This window comes from Passer domesticus, unplaced genomic scaffold (genome assembly GCF_036417665.1).
Source record: "Passer domesticus isolate bPasDom1 unplaced genomic scaffold, bPasDom1.hap1 HAP1_SCAFFOLD_372, whole genome shotgun sequence".
Taxonomy (NCBI): domain Eukaryota; kingdom Metazoa; phylum Chordata; class Aves; order Passeriformes; family Passeridae; genus Passer; species Passer domesticus.
Genome location: NW_026990152.1, coordinates 1 through 20624, shown reverse-complemented (window position 1 = coordinate 20624; position 20624 = coordinate 1). Strand labels below are relative to the sequence as shown.

Here is a 20624-nt window from a genome sequence, read left to right as displayed (position 1 = left end):
GCCAAAAAGCTTGGGGAGTTTTCAGACTCCCCAGAGCAGCAGATTTTCCACAGGAAAGTGGGAAGTTTATCCACATCATTTTCCTGATGTAAATATTCCAGGGGTGACAGCTAGAGCTTTGGAACCTATAAATAGCAAACTCTTCACTGACCTGCCAGAGCCTGCCACAATTTTAATTCTAACGAACGTTTAATGAACGTAGGTTGATTTCTTGGGGATAAAGCCAGCCTTACCCTCTGCCTTTGGGTGGAGCCTCGGAGGTCCTCTGCAGCCCCCCAGCCCACGGAGCTGCGAGGGACAGGAGCCTTCTTCTCGTGTTTCGGGGCAGGTGGGGAGGGAGGCACATCCTTGGAGGGGGGAAAGAGCTGCTGGTGGTGGCTGATCAGCGCTGTCATCACCCTCTGCACCCGGGGCGTGCCTGGGGGGACACAGGGTCAGGCTGGGGGGGCCCTCCCATAGTGTACAACTATACACAAACCTTAAGATACAAAATACTGACTTAAAAATACCATAAAATAACACAAACATTGTTGAAAAAAAAAATTAAACTGAAAACAAGTTCCAAAAAAAAAATTACTAAATACTTTTTAAAAATAGAACAATAAAAAATACATCATAATAAGACCCAGAAAAAATTATTTTAAATTATTGACTTTAAAACATTTACAACATAGTGTAAAAAAGTGTAAAACGAATAGTGTAAAACTTATAATGCACAAAACATAGTGTAAAACTAATAAAGCAAAAACCACTTATAATATATAACTAATAAAGCAAAAAAAAATATATATATGGCCAATATATATATAATATATAATATATATTATATATAAAATATATGGCCAATATATATAATATATATTATATATATTATATACATAATATATTATATATAATATATTAGATATTATATATTATGTATATTATATATTATAGACATAATATATTATATAACACTTAAAATATAACACTTATATTTTATATAATAAAAAATAATTAACTTCTAATTGTAATAACAGAAATTATAACATCTATATTATCTCCCCTTCACAATTCTGTGGAAAGGCACATTTCTGCCTTTCTTTCAGCTCCACCACAGAAAATCTTTCATTTGGAGCCTGTGGATGCTTCAAAACTGAAATATCCTCCAGGATATTGAAATTACTCCAAATGCCCCAAAATTGAAATATCCTCCAGCATACTGAAATTACTCCAAATACCCCAAAACTGAAATGTCCTCCAGGACCCTGCAATCACTCCAGGAGTTCCTTTTACCTCTCATGATGACTGCAGGCTCCTCCACCCTGGGCCTGATCAGGTTCACCCCCATCACTGTGGCCAGGTTGTCCACGCTCATCTTGTTGACGCTGGAGTTCAGTTGGATTTCATAGAGAAACCTGCCAGAATTCCACATATTTCACATTGGATATTTGAAATATGTGAGTATTTCACGTTTCAGAGGTGGGAGATGGCAAAAAATCCTGGTGAAAAGAATCCTGATTTATCCTCCCAGCTCCTCCTCTCAGTCACAAGGACAGAAACCCTCGGGCTCAGGACTGGTACCAGAATAAAAACCAGCACGAGAGGAGTTGCTCCCCTTAGTGCAGAAAGGAAAGAAATCCCCACCCCAGGCTGGGTGAAACCTGGAGGTTTTGGTGCACAAGGCTCTTGTAGAAAAAAAAGGGAAAAAAAACCTTTTTGTGAAAAAGAAGCCTGGAGGTTTTGGTGCACAAGACTTTTGTGGAAAAAGAAGGAAAAAAAAACCTTTTTGTGAAAAAGAAGCCTGGAGGTTTTGGTGCACAAGGCTTTTGTAGAAAAAAAAGGGAAAAAAACCTTTTTGTGAAAAAGAAGCCTGGAGGTTTTGGTGGACAAGGCTTTTATGGGGAAAAAAAAAAAAAAAAAAAAAAAAAAAAAAAAAGGAAAAAAACCCCTTTTTTTGTGAAAAATACCCCAGGAAAGCTACACCTGGTTTGAGCTGCCAGGGATTTGTGAGTGAGTTGGAGGGACTGATGCCCAGCCATTCCCAGGGGGTCCATCCCAGGGGCTGGAATTCTCCTCTGCAGCAATCAGGGCTGGAAGGGAAGGGAAGCAAAGCCCCGCTCAGGGAGGCTCTGCCTGGAGGGGCACCCCTGGGGGGCCATTTGTGCTCCCCAGCCCCAAAGCTGAGCTGCCACGGCCCGGGCAGGGCACTGACCTGCAGAGGAAGCTGAGGAGGTTGTAGTTGTCTCTGGGGAGGAGGGACAGCTGCTTCACGAGCTCCTGCTGGCCCTGGGTGGTGAGAAACAGCTCCAGGAGGGTCCGCAGGAGCCAAGGACTGCTCCTGGTGACCCCAGCCCAGGGCAGGGGGTGTCCCCAGCCCTGGGAGGGCTCCACACACGTGTGGTGGCACCTGGGGACAGGGCTCGGGGGTGACCCTGGGGGTCTGCTCCAAACTCAGCTATTCCATGGCTCTGGCTCTCCTGGTTTGCTGCCCCTGGAGCTCCAGCTCTGCACGGAAGGTTCTGCAGGGCTCAGCAAGGAGGGGCAGCCCCAGCAGGGTCCCCCCCAGCCCAGCCCAGCCTGTGTGGGACAAGCTCTGGGAAGAGCTGGTCCTGCCTCACCTCCTCTGGAGCTATGATATTTTAGTGAGAAATCCTCTGCTAGGATTTTTCCTGTCCTGAGGAGCTGAAAGCCTCAGGAAAGAAATGCAAACAATAACTATCTGCTGCTGTGGAATGCCCAAAGGTGCATCTTCCATTGGTCCATGTGGATTGTTTTCAATCAGTGACCAATCACAGCCACCTCTGCCAAGGCTGTGAGCAGGCACAGGATTTTTGTTATTCATTCCTATTCTATTCTTGTCTTTGTAGCCTTCTGATCTTCTTCTCTCTGTTCTTTTGGTATAGTTTTGATGTAGTATTTTAATATAATATATAACATAATAAATCAGCCTTCTGATGAAAATGGAGTCAAGCCTCGTGTCCTCACACAAGGCGTCCTTGCCAAGACAAGACTCCTCCAGCACCTTGTGGACAGTCAGGACATTTTTAACCCCAAAGAGAAGCAGAAACTGAAGCTTTAAAATTCACAAACCCCCGCGGCCAGGCTGGAAAACCCCACTGGCTTTGGGGGGAGTTTTTTCTTTTTCCTTTTTTCCCTTTTTCTCTCCCCAGATTCCAAATCCCCTCGGCTGGCACTGCTGTGTACCCTTGTCCCCTCCAGCCCACAGCATTCCCTGGCGCTGGAACTGATTTTTTGGAGACAAAAGCAGCTGTACCTTTGTCTCGTCAGCCTCCAGGGCCTGCCCACAGAGCAGGAAATCCTCGTACTGCAGCCAGGGCACCACGGGCTCGGGCAGCTCGCGCAGGTACAGCTTCAGCAGGGAGGCCACGGTGTGCACGTCGGTGTCCCTGCAGCCAGCAAGGGACACTCAGGGCCAGCAGGTCCCCAGGAGGCTCTGCCTGAGCTCTGGGGCTGCTGCGGGCACAGGGAGCTGGGAAAGGGGAGCCACAGCCAGGGGGTGAACTTCTGGGGGGTTCCTGATGGATCCTCTCCTCCTCGAGCCCTTCTGGAGGGTTTCTGGTGGATCCTCTCCTCCTCGAGCCCTTCTGGAGGGTTCCTGATGGATCCTCTCCTCCTCGAGCCCTTCTGGAGGGTTCCTGATGGATCTCCTTCTCCTCAACCCCTTCTGGAGGGTTCCTGATGGATCCTCTCCTCCTCGAGCCCTTCTGGAGGGTTCCTGATGGATCCTCTCCTCCTCGAGCCCTTCTGGAGGGTTCCTGATGGATCCTCTCCTCCTCGAGCCCTTCTGGAGGGTTCCTGATGGATCTCCTTCTCCTCAACCCCTTCTGGAAGGTTCTTGATGGATCCCCTCCTCTTTGAGCCCTTCTGGAGGGTTCCTGGTGGATCCCCTCCTCTTTGAGCCCTTCTGGAGGGTTCCTGGTGGATCCAGCCCTCTTCCTCAAGCCCTTCTGAATCCCCTCTCCTCCTTGAGCCCTTTTAGAAGGTTCCTGATGGACCCCCTCTACTCCTCAAGACCTGCTGGGTCCCCTCTCTTCCTCAAGCCCTTCTGGAGGGTTCCTGATGGATCCCCTCCTCCTTGAGCCCTTCTGGAGGGTTCCTACTGGATCCCCTCTCCCCCTCACACCCTTCTGGACGGTTCTTGCTGAATCTCCTCCTCTTTGAGCCCTTCTGGAAGGTTCCTGCTGGATCCCCTCTCCTCCCCAAGCCCTTCTGGACAGTTCTTGCTGAATCTCCTTGTCTTTGAACCCTTCTGGAAGGTTCCTGCTGGATCCCCTCTCCTCCCCAAGCCCTTCTGGAAGGTTCCTGCTGGATCCCCTCTCCCCCTCGCGCCCCTCCGCAGGGTCCATGGTTCCTGCAGGGCTCTGGGGGTGGCCCAGGCTGTTTTCCCCTGGGATTGGGGTGGGCTGGGGGCAGCAGAGTCACCTGTGGAAGGAGGGTCTCTCGCCGGCGTCGAAGGCGTCGCGGAGCTGCCGGACCAGGCTGTCCTGGCCGGGCAGGCGGAAGATCCCCTCCTCGGCCACGCCGTGCTCCAGGATGAACTCGGCGCTCTTCTGCACCACCAGGGGCACCAGGTGCTGCCCAAACTTCTGCTCGTGGGCCATGGTCTGTGCCAGGCACTGCCCGAACACCGCTGGGGACAGGGCACAGCTCAGCTCGGGGCGTGGCGTTTGTGCTTTGCACGCTCTGGGCTGCTTTGGGGTAAAACTCTAAACTTCATGAAAAGTGGCTGCAGTGCTCCTCACAGGGGTGGAGAACCAAGGAAAAGGGAGCAAAATCCTTCTCCTATTTCCCATTCCAAGAAAACCCTTCTCCTATTTCCCATTCCAAGCAAAATCCTTCTCCCACCTCCCATTCCAGGCAAAACCCTTCTCCCATCTCCCATTCCAGGCAAAACCCTTCTCCCATCTCCCATTCCAAGCAAAACCCTTGTCCCACTTCCCATTCCAGGAAAAACCCTTCTCCCATCTTCCCATTCCAGGCAAAACCCTTTCTCCCATCTCCCATTCCAAGGAAACCCTTCTCCCATCTCCCATTCCAGACAAAACCCTTCTCCCATCTTCCCATTCCAAGAAAAACCCTTCTCCCATCTTCCCATTCCAGGCAAAACCCTTCTCCCATCTCCCATTCCAAGGAAAACCCTTCTCCCATCTCCCATTCCAAGGAAAACCCTTCTCCCATCTCCCATTCCAGACAAAACCCTTCTCCCAACCCTTTCCAGCCCAGAACCAAGGACACCACTGCAGCTTCAGGCCCAAAAAGTGCAAAGAGCAAATTGAGGCTCCAGGGAGGGCTCAGAGCCCCTTCCAGGAGAGCTGCAGAGGGGCTGGGGACAAGGACAGGACACAGGGCATGGCCTTCAGCTGAAGGAGGATTGATTCAGCTGGGATATTGGGGAGGAATTCCCAGCTGGGAGGGTGAGGAGACCCTGGCACAGCCCCAAGGCTGGGTGTGAGGAGGGTGAGGCTGAGACCGAGGGAAGGTGGAGAAAAAACGGGGGCAGAAAGGATGGAATTCACAAAATCCACAGAATTCACAGCAAGGATGGGCTGGGCAAGAAAAGGCAGGGGAAAAACGATGTGAAAACCAACATTTTCCAAGGCTTTATCCCTGAATGGGAATTGCTGTTAAGAGCATTTTCAGGGTGAGAAAGGAGGTTGAAGAAGAAGCCACCAGGAAATGTCCATCCTTGGCTCTCCTCAGCACTGCCCCTGCTTGCAGCAGCCCCAGCACCAGGGGAGCAAGAAAAGGCAGTGGAAAAGCAAAGTGAGGGGTTTGGCAGGGGAAAAGCAAAGTGAGGAGTTTGGCAGGTGAAAAATAACATTTTTCCAAGGCTTCTATCCCTGAATGGGAGTTTCTCTGAAGATTTTCAGGGTCAGAAAGGAGGTTGAAGAAGAAGCCACCAGGAAATGTCCATCCTTGGTTTTACCTCCCGAGGCCGAGCCCAGCGCCCTGCGGATGGATGTCACCCACTCCTCCAGCTCGGCCTGCGAGCTCGCCATCAGCACACAGGGCTCCTGCGCCGGCCGCGGCTGCTCGCCCGCCGGCCCTGCGGACACAGTGGGGCAGCAGAGGGACCTTCACTGGGCAGAAATGCAGGTACGGGGCAGAAAATGCATTTACTGGGCAGAGGAACACCTTTACTGGGCTGAGAAACACCTTTACTGGGCAGAGAAACACTTTCACTGGACAGAAAATACATTTACTGGGCAGAGAAACACCTCTGCTGGGCAGAAAATACATTTACTGGGCAGAAAATACATTTACTGGGCATAGAAACACATTTACTGGGCAGAAAACATATTTACTGGGCAGAGAAACACCTCTGCTGGGCAGAAAATACATTTACTGGGCAGAAAAGACATTTAGTCAGCATAGAAACACATTTACTGGGCAGAGAAACACTTTTACTGGGCAGAGAATACAACTACTGGGCAGAGAAACACTTTTACTGGGCAGAAAATACAACTACTGGGCATAGAAACACATTTACTGGGCAGAGAAACACTTTTACTGGGCAGAAAATACATTTACTGGGCATAGAAACACATTTACTGGGCAGAGAAACACTTTTACTGGGCAGAAAATACATTTACTGGGCATAGAAACACATTTACTGGGCAGAAAATACATTTACTGGGCAGAGGAACACCTTTATTGGGCAGAGAAAAACATTTACTGGGCATAAAAACACATTTAGTGGGCAGAGAAACACATTTAGTGGGCAGAAAATAGACAGTTACTAGGCAGAAAATACATTTACTGGGCAGAGGAACACCTTTAACACCCTCACCCGGGATGATCTCAAAGATGAATTTCCCTCCCTCCTCGGGGTTTGTGGCCAGCACGTTGATGGAGCTCCCCTGGAGAGCCAGGCAGCCCTGGGACAGAGCAGAGCCCTGAGTGCCACCTGTGCCAGGCCAGGGTGGCACCAGGGGGGCAGCGCTGCCCTCCCACGCCTTCCAGGAAAAAATTTCATGGGATCATGGAATCCCAGAACGGCTTGGGTGGGAAAAGCCCAGCCAGTGCCACCCCTGCCATGGCAGGGACACTTCCACTGTCCCAGCCTGGCCTGGGACATTCCAGGGGCAGCCACGGCTGCTCTGGGAATTCCATCCCAGCCCTCCCCATCCCCACATGGCTGGGGACACCCCCAGGTGGGACATCCCGGGCAGGGACACCCCCAGAGGGGACACCCCAACTGGGATACCCCAACTGGGACACCTCTAACTGGGACACCCTTAACTGGGACATCCCCAACTGGGACACCCCTAATGGGACACCCCTAACTGGGACACCCCCAACAGGGACACCCCTAACTGGGACACCCCTAACTGGGACACCTCTAATGGGACACCCCTAACTGGGACACCCCCAACAGGGACACCCCTAACTGGGACACCCCTAACTGGGACACCCCTAACTGGGACACCTCTAATGGGACACCCCTAACTGGGACACCCCCAACAGGGACACCCCTAACTGGGACATTCCCAACTGGGATACCCCAACTGGGACACACCTAACTGGGACACCCCAACTGGGACACTCCCAACTGGGACACCCCTAACTGGGATACCCCTAATGGGACACCCTCAACTGGGATACCCCCAACTGGGACACTTCCAACTGGGACACCCCCAACTGGGACACCCCTAATGGGACACCCCCAACTGGGATACCCCAACTGGGACACCCCCAACAGGGACACCCCAACTGGGACACTCCCAACTGGGACACCCCTAATGGGATACCCCCAACTGGGATAGCCCTAATGTGACATCCCTAACTGGGCCACCCCTCCCGGGCCACCCCCAACCCCGGAGCCCCTGGGGGGTCCCGGCCCCACCTGCGGCTTGGCCTCCTCCTCGTCCTTGTAGTAGAGCAGCTGCTGCCCGCGCAGCACGAAGAAGCGCAGCTGCCAGTTCCGCACCAGGGCGCGCTGCTTGCGCAGCCAGCCCAGCTTCTGCGGAGGGGGCAGCACGGAGGGGTCCGCGGCCACCACACTGCGGGAGCGGGCTGGGGACACAGGGACACGGGTGTGGGGACGGGGACTGGGCAATGGGGACACGGGGACACGGCAATGGGGACACGGCAATGGGGACACAGGGACACGGGTGTGGGGACGGGGGCTGGGCAATGGGGACACGGGGACACGGCAATGGGCACAGGGGCTGGGGACACAGGGACACGGGTGTGGGGACAGGGACTGGGCAATGGGGACACGGGGACACGGCAATGGGGACACGGCAATGGGCACAGGGGCTGGGGACACAGGGACAGGGGTGTGGGGACAGGGGCTGGGTAATGGGGACACGGGGACACGGCAATGGGGACACGGCACTGGGGACAGGGGTGTGGGGACGGGGACAGGGCAATGGGGACACGGGGACACAGCACTGGGGACACGGCAATGGGGACAGGGACACGGGTGTGGGGACAGGGACAGGGCAATGGGGACACGGGGACACGGCAATGGGCACACGGCAATGGGCACAGGGGCTGGGGACACAGGGACAGGGGCAATGGGGACAGGGACACGGGTGTGGGGACAGGGACAGAGCACTGGGGACACAGGGACAGGTCAATGGGGACAGGGGCTGGGGACATGGGGACAGGGGTGGGGGGACACAAGGACAGGGGTGTGGGGACACGGGAAGAGGGGCTGGGGACACAGGGACACAGCAATGGGGACAGGGACGCAGCAGTGGGGACATGGGGAAATGCATTGGGGACAGGGACAGAGGCTGGGGACACAGGGACAGGGATGTGGGGACACAGGGACACAGCAGTGGGGAGAGGGACACGGGTTGGGGACAGGGACACAGGCTGGGGACACAGGGACAGGGGTGTGGGGACACGGGGACACTGTATGAGGACACTGAGGATGGGGACGCAGCCACAGGGGAGTGGGGACAGGGACACAGGCTGGGGACAGAGACACGGATGTGGGGACAGGTGACACGGTGACAGGGGTGTGGGGACACAGGATATGGGGACAGGGGACACAGGTACAGGGGCACAGTGACACAGGTGTGGGGACAGGGGACACAGAGTGGGGGCACAGGGCACACAGAGTGGGGACAGGGCACACAGAGTGGGGACACAGGGACGGGCCAGGCTCTCGCCCCGTTTGCAGGAAGTGGCTGCAGCGGCTGCCAGCGTGAGCTCCCTCACGAGTGAGAACCCAAACCTTGCTGGGGCTGTTTTGGGGGGGTTTTTTATGGCTTGTGAGGGGTTTGCCCCCTCTCCAGAGCAGCAGTGACAGCAGAGTGACCCAAAGGCTTTGGAGGTCCCAGTTTTGCTGTGGGGTGGTGCCAGCGGGGCAGAACTCACATTTGTGGGGCTGGAAAATCTCCAGGGATGGAAAACCACCAGCAGGTTTGGCACTGGGCAGAGCAGTGTCCCTGTCACCTGCTGGCATGGCCCCACTGGTGGCACGGCCCTATGGCATCCCCAAATGCTCCGGGACAGCAATGCCTGGCAGGGGTCACTTCCAGGGGGGATTTCTGCCTCTGCAGCCCCCCAGAGCTGGGCAGAGTTTGCATTTATGGCTGCAGGGCAAAAACAAATCCGTGACTGGCAGGGAATTCACTGGGGTCTGCACTGGTGATTTCCTGAGCTGGAAGACCCGAGCCAGAGCTCCAGTTTCACCCCAGAGGTGTCCCCACTTCCCCTCCCCACATCCCCCAGGGCGAGGAGCCCCTTTGGGGGTGCCCCCCAAAACATTTCCTGCAGCAACGGCCTCCGGGGTTGGGCATTTCCTCCAAAACCTCCCCCAGCAGGGAGAGCTGCCCCTGGCCTGCCCCAAAATCAGGAGTGCAGGACAGAGGCCACCGTGGCCACCACTGGCCCAGAGCCTTGGCCTGGGCAGGAGCCCCCCCTGGCACCCCCACTGCTGGGAACTGGCAAAAAAAAACAAGAAAAGAGGTTTCACCAGGGAATTTCTGTTTCACCGAAATCAATTTTTTGCAGTTCTCCAAACGCTGCCACAGGCAGGGCTGGGTGAGCAGGGGAAGTGTCCCCAGGCCACGAGGAGCCAGCGAGGGTGGGGGCAAGCTGCAAATATTGCAAACTTTTGCAAATGTGACTTTCACATCTCTGCAAATGAAGCCACAGCAGCCCCGGAGGCAGCGCAAAAACACAAAGCCACACAGAGTCACACAAAGTCACAGAAACACTCACACAAAAAGTTACAGAAAAACTCACACAGTCACAGAAACACTCACAAAAAGTCACAGAAACACTCACACAAAAAGTCACAGAAAAACTCACACAGTCACAGAAACACTCACACAAAGTCACAGAAAAACTCACACAAAAAGTCACACAAACTCACAAAAAAATTCACACAAAGTCACAGAAAAACTCACACAAACTCACAGAAAAACTCACACAAAAAGTCACAGAAAAATTCACACAAAGTCACACAAACTCACAAAACATTCACACAAAGTCACGCTCACCCAGCAGCTGGAAGCTGCAAAAAGCACCGGGGCTTTCATCACAAGCAGATTTTCTCCAAAAAAAGGCAATTCCTGGTACCAACACAGGCCCAAGCCTCTGCCCCATCTCCACCCTCTGCTCCCCAGCACCCTTGGCGTGCCCTGGCATTTTTTTGTGCCTTGACTTCACCCACTGCCTCTGGGCAAAACAAATATTAATTATCCTGGGAATGCCTCTGTGATAATCCGTGGGGATTTCTCGCCCAGAGTGTGGGGATGGCCCTGAGCTGGAGCTTCTGGGCCATCCCAGGCCTCATTTGGGGCTTCCACCCCTTCCCTGGGGGCTCTGGGTGCAGAGAATGGCTCGGCCAGCCTGGGAAAAGCAGCTTCAGACAGAAATCCAAGTTTCTTGGTGGGAAAACCCAGCCAGGCAGAGACCGGCTGGGCCCGGCTCTGCTCGGGGACAACCCCAGGCCCAGGGTGGATTTTTGGATGGCCTGGGCTCAGGCTGGGCTCTGACCATCTTCACCCCTAAACCCCCTCCCTGACCACACCTAAATCACCCCAAATCCCCTCCCTGACCCCCCCATCGCCCCTAAATCCCCTCCCTGACCACCTTCCTGACTACCTCATGATCACCCCTAAATGATCACTCCTAAATCCCCTCCCTGTCCATTGTCACCCCTAAATCCCCTCCCTGACCCCCCATCACCCCTAAATCCCCTCTCTGTCCATATCATCACCCCTAAATCCCCTCCCTGACCCCCCCATTGCCCCTAAATCCCCTCCCTGACTCCCTCCCTATCTACCCCAAGACCACCCCTAAATGATCACTCCTAAATCCCCTCCCTGTCCATTGTCACCCCTAAATCCCCTCCCTGACCCCCCATCACCCCTAAATCCCCTCTCTGTCCATATCATCACCCCTAAATCCCCTCCCTGACCCCCCATCACCCCTAAATCCCCTCTCTGTCCATATCATCACCCCTAAATCCCCTCCCTGACCCCCCCATTGCCCCTAAATCCCCTCCCTGACCCCCTCCCTATCTACCCCAAGATCACCCCTAAATGATCACCCCTAAATCCCCTCCCTGACCACACCTAAATCACCCCAAATCCCCTCCCTGACCCCCCCATCACCCCTAAATCCCCTCCCTGACCCCCTCCCTATCTACCCCAAGATCACCCCTAAATGATCACCCCTAAATCCCCTTCCTGACCATGAACACTCCTAAATCCCCTCCCTGACCATCCTCACCCCTAAATTTCCGCCCTGACCTCACCACCATCACCCCTAAATCCCCCCCCGTCCACATCATCACCCCTAAATCCCCTTCCTGACCTCACCATGACCACCCGTAAATGATCACCCCTAAATCCCCTTCCTGACCTCACCATGACCACCCGTAAATGATCACCCCTAAATCCTCTCCCTCACCTCACCACCATCACCCCTAAATCCCCAAGGGGCCTGGGTGGTTTAAATCCCCCCCAAACCCGGATTTTGGGGGGCAGCACCCCTCGCTGACAAATTTGCAAATCCCTTCTCGTAAATCACTTGCAGATCATCTGCTGTGTCCCAGAAGTGGCACCGGGCCCGGTGTCCCCACAGAGGCAGAACCTGAGCCGGGCCCGGCCCCGCGGACACGGAAGGCCGCCAAGGAGCCCTCACGGTACCTATTTTTGCAGCGTCCATCTTCAGGTTGAAATCCCAGTTCCTTGGCAGCTTCAGGGACATTCTGGCTCAGGAAAGTCGTTTTGTTTTCCTTCCTTCCTCAAGGTGAGTTGTTTAGGAGCGGGGCTGGACCCACGCCCTGATGGTCCCGTGGGGTCGCGGCTCGGCGAGCGCCGCTTTGCCAGCGAGCTTCCTGCCTCTGAGAGCAGCACAAACCCCATAAAAGTCCTTTCCTGCCCCGCTTTCCTGCCCGGCTCTGCCTTCCCCAGCCCTGCTGCGCCGTGGTGCCCGCTCTGGTCCCCTCTTGTCCCCCGTCCTGGCCCGGGGCCCTCCAGCCCAGCCCGGGCCGCTCCCCGGGGCCGCTCGGGGCATTTGAGGAAGTGCTGTGGGAGCTCCGTGTGTCCTCCCCGAGCTGGCAGCGCTGCCCCGAGCAGGACCAGCCCAGCCCGGGGCCCTGGGCACGGCCTGGCCGGGGCAGGGCTGGGGGTGAGCCCGGGGTGGGCTCCGGGCCCGTCCTGGGCACCGCCGGGCTCGGGGTTTGGCTGCTCCCCTTCTTGGGTGGTGGGCCCTTCGTGTGAGGAGTGAAGAGAAAATAATCTTGACTCCATATTTCAGAAGCCTGATTTATTATATTATGGTATATGTTATATTAAAATGATATATTAAAGCTGCACTAAAAGAATAGAGAGCAAAGGATCCATCAGAAGGCTGGAAAGGACAAAAAGGGAACGATAGCAAAAGCGACTCCGAGAGTCGGAGCCAGCTGATTGGGGTTGGCCGTTAATTAGGAACAACCAACAGAAACCTGTTGGTAACAGCGCCCAGAGCACCTCCACAGCCATCATACTGCTCATTGTTTTCGTTTCTTTCCTGAGGATTCTCAGCTGGAACAGAACAATCCCAGCAAAGGATTTTCCATAAATCATGGCCCAGCCATGGTGGCGGAGGCTCTGCAGCCAAAGGGGTGGAACGGGGCAGCTCTGGGAGGAAAGGACGAAAGGAAACCAGAGGGTGAGCACCACGGTGTTGGTGCCACTTATTTTGTTGTACCAACTTATTTTCATTTTGATTTTTAATTTTGATTTTTAAATTTTAGGTTTAATTTTTACTTTTCATTTCAAATTTAATTTTTAATTTTTACAGTTTTTTGGGTTTTTTTTTAAATTTTTCAATTTGACTTTTCCAGCTGCGGGAGCTGCCTGGGCTCCCACATTTTGCTCTTTTTGCCCAGCCTGGCTCTGGAGCAGCCCTTTCCCAGCCCTGTCACCGCAGGATGTCACGAGGCACAAACGGAAACTCTGCCTGAGCCCCGAGCTGCAGCTCGGCCACAGCCCCGAGCAAAACCCTGAATTTCTCCCCAAAATCCACCCGGAGCCTGCAGGACCTGCAACAGGCAACTCCCAGCCCCACAAAGTCGGTTTTTGTCCCAGCAGCAGCTCTCAGGGAGTGGGGGATCACTCTGGGGCTGCAGCAGGATTCCCTCTGCAAATCTGCTTTTTTCCAGGTCTAAAAATGCAGATTAAATTGGCACAGGATGGGGGAAAGCAGGGGAATCTGCATTTTCCAGAATATAGAACATTGCTGAACATTGCTGAATATTGGACATTGCTGAATACTGAACACTGCTGAATATTTAACGTTGTTGAATATTGAATATTGGTCAATATTGAACATTGCTGAATACTGAATATTGCTGAATACTGCTGAATACTGAATGTTGGTGAATTTTGAACATTGCTGAATACTGGACATTGCTGAACGCTGAATATTGCTGAATATTGAATGTTGGTGAATTTTGAACATTGGTGAATACTGAACACTGCTGAATATTGAATGTTGGTGAATTTTGAACATTGCTGAATACTGGACATTGCTGAACGCTGAATATTGCTGAATATTGAATGTTGGTGAATTTTGAACATTGGTGAATACTGAACACTGCTGAATATTGAATGTTGGTGAATTTTGAACATTGGTGAATACTGAACACTGCTGAATATTGAACACTGCTGAATACTGAATATTGCTGAATATTGCACACTGCTGAATATTGAACCTTGCTGAATATTGGACATTGCTAAATACTGAACACTACTGAATACTGAATATTGCTGAATATTGAACACTGCTGAATATTGAATATTGCTGAATATTGAACACTGCTGAATACTGAACGTTACTGAATATTGAATATTGCTGAATATCAAACACTGCTGAATAATGAACGTTACTGAGTATTGAATATTTCTGAATATTGAACTCTGAATATGGAATGTTGCTAAATACTGAACACTGCTGAATATTGAGCACTGCTGAACACTGAATATTCCTGAATATTGAACACTGCTGAATACTGAATGTTACTGAATATTGAACACTGCTGAATATTGAACACTGCTGAATATTTAATGTCGCTGAATATTTTTCTCCAGGCAATCCCTCAGGAAGGAGAGCACAGGGCAGGGAACAGGGAATGTGAATTTGGAAAGCCTGGAGCACGCCACGGCGCTGAATGAAACTCCCCCAGAGGTAATGGAATTTATATTTATTTAACAGTAACATACAGTATATAAATAGGGTAAATACTTTAAAATATACAATATTTCACATTCGAACATTCGGTCAAAGGAAGGCAACTCTACGTGTGCAGCTAGAACTGGAACCAAAAACAAAGCACAGAGAAAGAACAGCCAGGGCTGCAGAGCAGGGGCTGCACAGGAGCTCAGAGCTGCCACGGGGCTTTGGGGACAGAGCTGTCCCCAGGGGGGACACCCAGCCCTGCCCTGCCCCCAGCCAGGGCAGGGGGAGAGGGCAGGACCCCCCAGGCAGGCCTGGGGCTCCCTGCACACAGGGGACACAGGGACATTCCCTGGGAGGGGACAATCCCTGGAGGTGACATTCCCTGGGATGTGACATTCCCTGGAGGGTAACATTCCCTGGGATGTGACATTTCCTAGGATGTGACATTCCCTGGAGGTGACATTTCCTAGGATGTGACATTCCCTAGAGGGTCACATTCCCTGGGATGTGACATTCCCTGGAGTGTGACATTCCCTGGGATGGCAATTCCCTGGGATGTCACATTCCCTGGAAGGGGACAAAATTCCCACCCAGGTGTCCACAGCTGTGCCCCAAACCCAAAGCTCACCTGGGGGTGCCCGGTGTGCCACCCCTGTGGGCACTGCCACCTCTGGTGGCCCCAGAGCAGGCTGGGACCCTGCCAGGGGGGCTGTCCCCTCCTCCCAGCCCACACAAAGCCCAGCTCCTCTCCTGCTCTCAACCTTCTGTCCAGGCTGAGCTCCAGCCCTGCCTGGGTCACTCTGTCACCCAAACTCCCCAGGTTCAGCACCCCTGGGCACCAGAGACAGCCCAAGCCAGCACGGCAGCTTCCATCCTCCCCAGATTCCCCATCCAGGCTCAGACCAGACCTGCAGGACATTCCCTGCCCATGGCAAAGGAGGTGGGAGAAGATTTTAATCCCCCCTCCATCCCAAAGGCAGCTCCCAGCCCTGTGAGCTCAGCTGCACAACCTGCAACAACCCCAAATACAGCTGCCTTCCCTCCTCCTCCCTGCATCCACTGTTCCACCCTTTCATGGCTTTTAAAGGTGATTTTTCCATGCAGGAAAACCTTCCCAGACAGCTCTGCCCCTGAGGAGCAGCCCGGGTTTGGAGGGAAGGGCAGGAATAAAGCTGGTCAGGGAATTCTGATCAGGGAATTTCTGATCAGGGAATTTCTGATGAGGGAATGTCTGATCAGGAAATTTTCTAATCAGGGCATTGCCTGATCAGAGATTTTTGTGATCAGGGAATTAATTTCTGATCAGGAAATTTTCTCATCAGGACATTTCTGATCAGGACATTTCTCATCACAGAATGAATTTCTGACCAGGACATTTCTGATCAGGGAATTCAATTTCTGATCAGGGAATTCAATTTCTGACCAGGACATTTCTGACCAGGACATTTCTGCTCAGGACATTTCTGCTCAGGGAATTCAATTTCTGACCAGGACATTTCTGCTCAGGACATTTCTGACCAGGCAATTCATTCCTGACCAGGACATTTCTGAATTTCTGACAGGGCAGGCAGCCCAGGCAGAGCTGCTGCTCTCTCTCAGCTGCTCCCTGGAGCTGCTTTGCCCTCCAGTGCCCACAGCCAGCACTGACAGCCCTGCCCCAAAGCTGCAGCAAAGCTCTGCCCTGCTGCTCACAGCAGCAGAGGAACTAAAGGGTTAAAGCAGACGAGCAGGAGACTAAAAACCCACGGAGGGATTTCTCACTAAGGACAGAGCACAGCTTTGGGATATTTATCAACACTGTCACTTCTGCCTGGGAGCCACAGGCACGGGAGGGGTTTGGGCAAAGGGCAGGAGAATCCTGAGAGCCCCCGGGCACTGCCACATCAAACACAGCCCAAATATTGCCCCTGGGCAGGGCCAGGGGGAAGCACTCCCTTCTCCTCTGCAGTTTCTGTGTCTCGCAGTAAAATCTGCTCCATGGATAGAAAATAAACCTAATTCCAGCTGGAAGGGAGCAACCACAGGGGAAATCCACAACCAGGGGAATGCGTATGAGCAGCAAAGCCAGCCTGGACTGCTCAGGGCAGGGCTTTGCCAGCAGAAACAGAAAGCTCAGTGAGAGCAGAGCCTGCTCTGAGCCTGTCTCTCCACCCAACCCTGCCCAGGGAGCAGAGGCACAGCCACAGAGAGAGGCTGGCACCTGTGCTGTGATGTACACACACTCAGGCTGTGAAAAGCTCGGAATTTGGGGCGTTTTCAGGTGGTTTGTTCTCTGTTGGTGCCAAGCAGGTGCAGGGCTCACGTATGGCTGAAGGTTTGTGGCAGCAACCTCTTAAACTCCAATGTATTTCTGCAGGAGCTCTGCCCTGTCCCTCACTCCCCAGGTTAAAATAATGGAAAGTTTCTCTCTCCCGTGCACAAAGTATGGAAAGAAGGAAAATCAGAGTTCCCTTGTGTTTGCACGAGGTGTAAATGGGGAAATTTTCACTATCTGGTCACAAAAAAAAAAAAAAAAAAAGGAAAGTTTTACAATCTTCAGGGCTCTCGTTTTTAAATAATAAAAAAAAAGTATGACAAAATAAAGGAAAGTACTTCAATAAAACCTGCAGCTATAAAGTCCAAACTACTTCTGAAACTACTTCTGACAAGATTCAGTGACAGAAGCCTGCAGAGAAATGAACCCAGACTGAAATGCAACACAGACCTTGGTAAACTCAGCAGCACGACTTCTACAACTCAAGTAACAAACAGACATGATCCCTGAAAGAAAACAAAGCCCCAGCTGCAGCTGGAGCCCACCCAGCAAGGAAAGGGGCTGGAAACTGCTCCCCAGGCTCCTTCAAATATCCACGGTGGGCTTTGCAGCCCTGGAGAAATGAAGTGTGGTTTCTAAAGGTTATTTAATGGGGGAAACAAACCAAGGTGTGGAGGAGCTCCTCTCACCTGGCAGGAATTGCTTCAATGCTCTTTAAATCTCATTTACTGCCATTGGTTTTGGAGGAATCTGCAGCTCCCACATTCCCACCCACAGCTGCCACTTCCTGGGCTCCTTGCACCCAGCCTGCTCCTGGTTTGGCTGCTCACAGAAATCTGAATTTGCCCAGGAGGGAGGGAATGTGAGAGGCACTGCAGGAGCTGCAGGTGGGATGGGCTCAGCACAGGCTCCTCTGCCTGGTGCAAGGCAGGAGCTGCTGGGACAATTCAGCACCCCAGAGCTGCCACCCCGAGCAGCCCAGCAGGACAGCCACCCCCTCTGCTCCCCCCAACCCTCACCTCCTCCTCAGCTACAAACCCAAGATTTGCTCGTTTGAACCAAAGCTCTATAAATATATTATTTAGAAAAAAAAAATAATAAAATAAAATAAACCACGAATGCGAACATTTACCGAGAAAGGAAGAAAAGTTACAGTGAAATGAGGCCTTGTTATTGTCTTAAATCAGGGGGTGCCCTGGGGGAGGCCTGTGTGCTCTCAGTCCTGCTCCCACCTCCTGCCTATGCATCCTCCAGGCTGCCCAGCACTCCCCTGTCCACCAGGTGTGCTTTGAGGGTGTTGAAGATGTGCAGCTGCTGCTCCGGCCTCAGGGTCAGGAACTGCTGGATCAGTTTGCTCGGGTTGGGGCCCCTGGAACACAAAATGAGGGTCAGCAATTCCACCAGAATGGTCATTGCTGGGCTGTCCATGCCCCTGGGAGCCTGACAGAGAAATGTCTGAGAGAGATTCAAACCCTGTCAGCAAGAAAAGGGGAAATGTCTGACAGAAATTCAACCTGGGCAACAAGAAAAGGGGAAAAGTCTGAGAGAAATTCAAACCCTGTCAGCAAGAAAAGATGGAAAGTCTGACAGAAATTCAGGGCAGCAAGAAAAATTTAGTATCTGATAGAGATTCAAACCTGGGCAGCAAGCAAAGGTGAAATATCTGACAGAAATTCAACCCTGTCAGCAAGAAAAGGGGAAATATCTGACAGAGATTCAGGGCAGCAAGGAAAGTTTAATATCTTAGAGATTCAAACCTGGGCAGCGAGAAAAAGTGAAATATCTGAGAGAGATTCAAACCTGACTGCATTTTTTAACAGAACACAGGACCCTGTGAAGGGAAAGCTGCAGTGGAGGAAGTTCCACAATGGACACTCACCAGCAACCCAAAGAGACCAGAAATCCTCTAATAAAAAGGGGAAAAATAAAATAATAAAACCCTCCCAGGTTTTAGTGTTTTAAGCACAGGATTAATTACACCTGCCTGTATCATAACTGTCCATAAGAACAATGGGTTTCCTATAACAATAAAACAACAGGGAGGTGAATGAGCCCAGTGTGGTGGTGGGGTGCTCCTCTTTACCTGATGAAGCTGGCAATGTACACGTTGACAAAGGTGGCCATCAGGTACTGGCAGTCGAAGCGATCCATGATGCCCCCGTGGCCTGGGATGGTGTTGGCAAAGTCCTGGCAGGGCACAGGGGTGGCACTGAGCCCTTGGCAGCATCCCCACCCACACCACACTCACCCCCTGCCCCAGTTGCAAAGGCAGACCTAGAAATGTTTGGTTTAAATGTCTCCCTGCTTCTGGAAGTTTCTGCTTTATGGCTGAGGGGCAGTGAGGCTCAGCTCAGGGAAATGTTTGTGTGCTGCCACCCTGCCCTGCCTGGTGTGTGTGTGAAACCAGCCTGCAAGGCACCAAGGGTTTGAAACCTCAGCTTGCAACATTTCCTGCCCGGCTCCTCCTTCCTCTGCCTGCAGCACAGCAGGGTTTGGAATGTCACACTTCAAAATCCTGAGGTCTGCTCCTTTTTGGTTAAAAATCCCAGATCCTGCTGCAGCAAAGCTCCCTTCCCCTGGGGCTCTGGGACTGCCTCGAGGGGCAGCACCCACTTTGTGCCTCTCCCCAAAACCTCCAGGACCTCCCCAAAACCTCAGTGACCCTCCCAAAACCTCCAGGACCTCCCCAAAACCTCAGTGACCCTCCCAAAACCTCCAGGACCTCCTCAAAAACTCCAGAACCCTCCCAAAACCTCCAGGACCTCCCCAAAACCTCAGTGACCTTCCCAAAACCTGCATGCCCTTCCCAAAACCTCTGTGACCTCGCCAAAATTTCCAGGCCTTCCCAAAACCTTCGTGACCTCCCCAAAACCTCCAGAACCTCCCCAAAACCTCAATGCCCTTCCCAAACCCTCCTTGACTCTCTCAAAACCTTCGTGACCTCCCCAAAACCTCCAGGACCCCCACAAAACCTCCTTCACCTCACCAAAACCTCCATGACTCCCCTAAAACCTCCAGGACCCTCCCAAAACCTCAATGCTCTTCCCAAAACCTCCTTGATTCCCCCAAAACCTCCCTGACTCCTTCAAAACCTCAATGCTCTTCCCAAAACCTCCGTGACCTCCCCAAAACCTCCAGAACCTCCCCAAAACCTCCTTGACTCTCCCAAAACCTCCGTGACCCCATCAAAACCTCAATGCTCTCCCCAAAACCTTCGTGACCTCCCCAAAACCTCCATGACTCTCCCAAAACCTCTGTGAACCCCCCAAAACCTCAATGCCCTTCCCAAAACCTTCGTGCCCTCCCCAAAACCTCCGTGCCCTCTCCAAAACCTCCATCCTCTTCCCAAAACCTCCGTGCCCCCCAAGCCCCCGTGCCCACCTTGATCTTGAAGGCCCTCTTGAAGCCGCTGGCGAAGAAGCCGCCGAAGGGCCCGATGAGGGAGGCGAAGGTGGACAGGGCGATGCTGTGGATCTGGAAGGGGTACATCCTCACGGTCCTCTGCAGCACAAAGAGCACAGCAGCACCTCAGGGCCTGCCCCCTCCTCTGCCCCCGCGGGGCTTTCAGGGGGGGTCACAGCCCTGCAGATTTGGGATTATTCCTTTGGGATCTCACGGAATTTGCTCCTGCTTTGTTGTGAGCCAGAAGAACCCAGCCCTGCAGATTTGGGATTATTCCTTCGGGATCTCACGGAATTCATTCCCACTTTGTCGTGAGCCAGCAGAACCC

General features: G+C 52.7%; 2 protein-coding genes and 1 long non-coding RNA gene across 3 annotated transcripts; 1 reads left to right on the top strand and 2 right to left on the bottom strand.

Moving 5' to 3' along the window:
* Window positions 1–233: 233 nt before the first annotated feature.
* On the bottom strand, window positions 234–12509 carry LOC135292624 (rho GTPase-activating protein 25-like; the record flags this gene model as incomplete). Its single annotated transcript, XM_064406765.1, has 9 exons — window positions 12123–12509; window positions 7850–8019; window positions 6794–6881; window positions 5930–6049; window positions 4426–4633; window positions 3257–3389; window positions 2195–2268; window positions 1276–1397; window positions 234–418 (listed from the first exon to the last, which is right to left on the bottom strand). Coding segments are annotated over exons 1-9 (1161 nt in total), but the record flags the coding sequence as incomplete, so codon positions are not given.
* A 134-nt stretch (window positions 12510–12643) lies between these two features.
* Window positions 12644–18836, top strand: LOC135292623 (uncharacterized). Its single transcript, XR_010354851.1, has 3 exons — window positions 12644–13131; window positions 14553–14649; window positions 18715–18836. It is a non-coding gene; the product is annotated as an uncharacterized LOC135292623 (long non-coding RNA).
* On the bottom strand, window positions 14651–20432 carry LOC135292622 (phosphatidate cytidylyltransferase 2-like). The gene is made up of 3 exons (XM_064406763.1): window positions 20276–20432; window positions 18978–19081; window positions 14651–18263 (listed from the first exon to the last, which is right to left on the bottom strand). Exons 1-3 carry the CDS (start codon window positions 20381–20383, stop codon window positions 18134–18136), a joined length of 342 nt encoding a protein of 113 aa, XP_064262833.1. The 5' UTR covers window positions 20384–20432; the 3' UTR covers window positions 14651–18133.
* Window positions 20433–20624: the final 192 nt, after the last annotated feature.

Coding starts and splice junctions, on each gene's coding strand:
- LOC135292622 (XM_064406763.1), bottom strand. CDS start 20,383: ATGTACCCCTTCCAGATCCACAGCATCGCCCTGTCCACCTTCGCCTCC. Junction 19,082..20,275: donor AGAGGGCCTTCAAGATCAAG/GTGGGCACGGGG, acceptor GTGCCCTGCCAG/GACTTTGCCAACACCATCCC. Junction 18,264..18,977: donor TACATTGCCAGCTTCATCAG/GTAAAGAGGAGC, acceptor TTTGTGTTCCAG/GGGCCCCAACCCGAGCAAAC.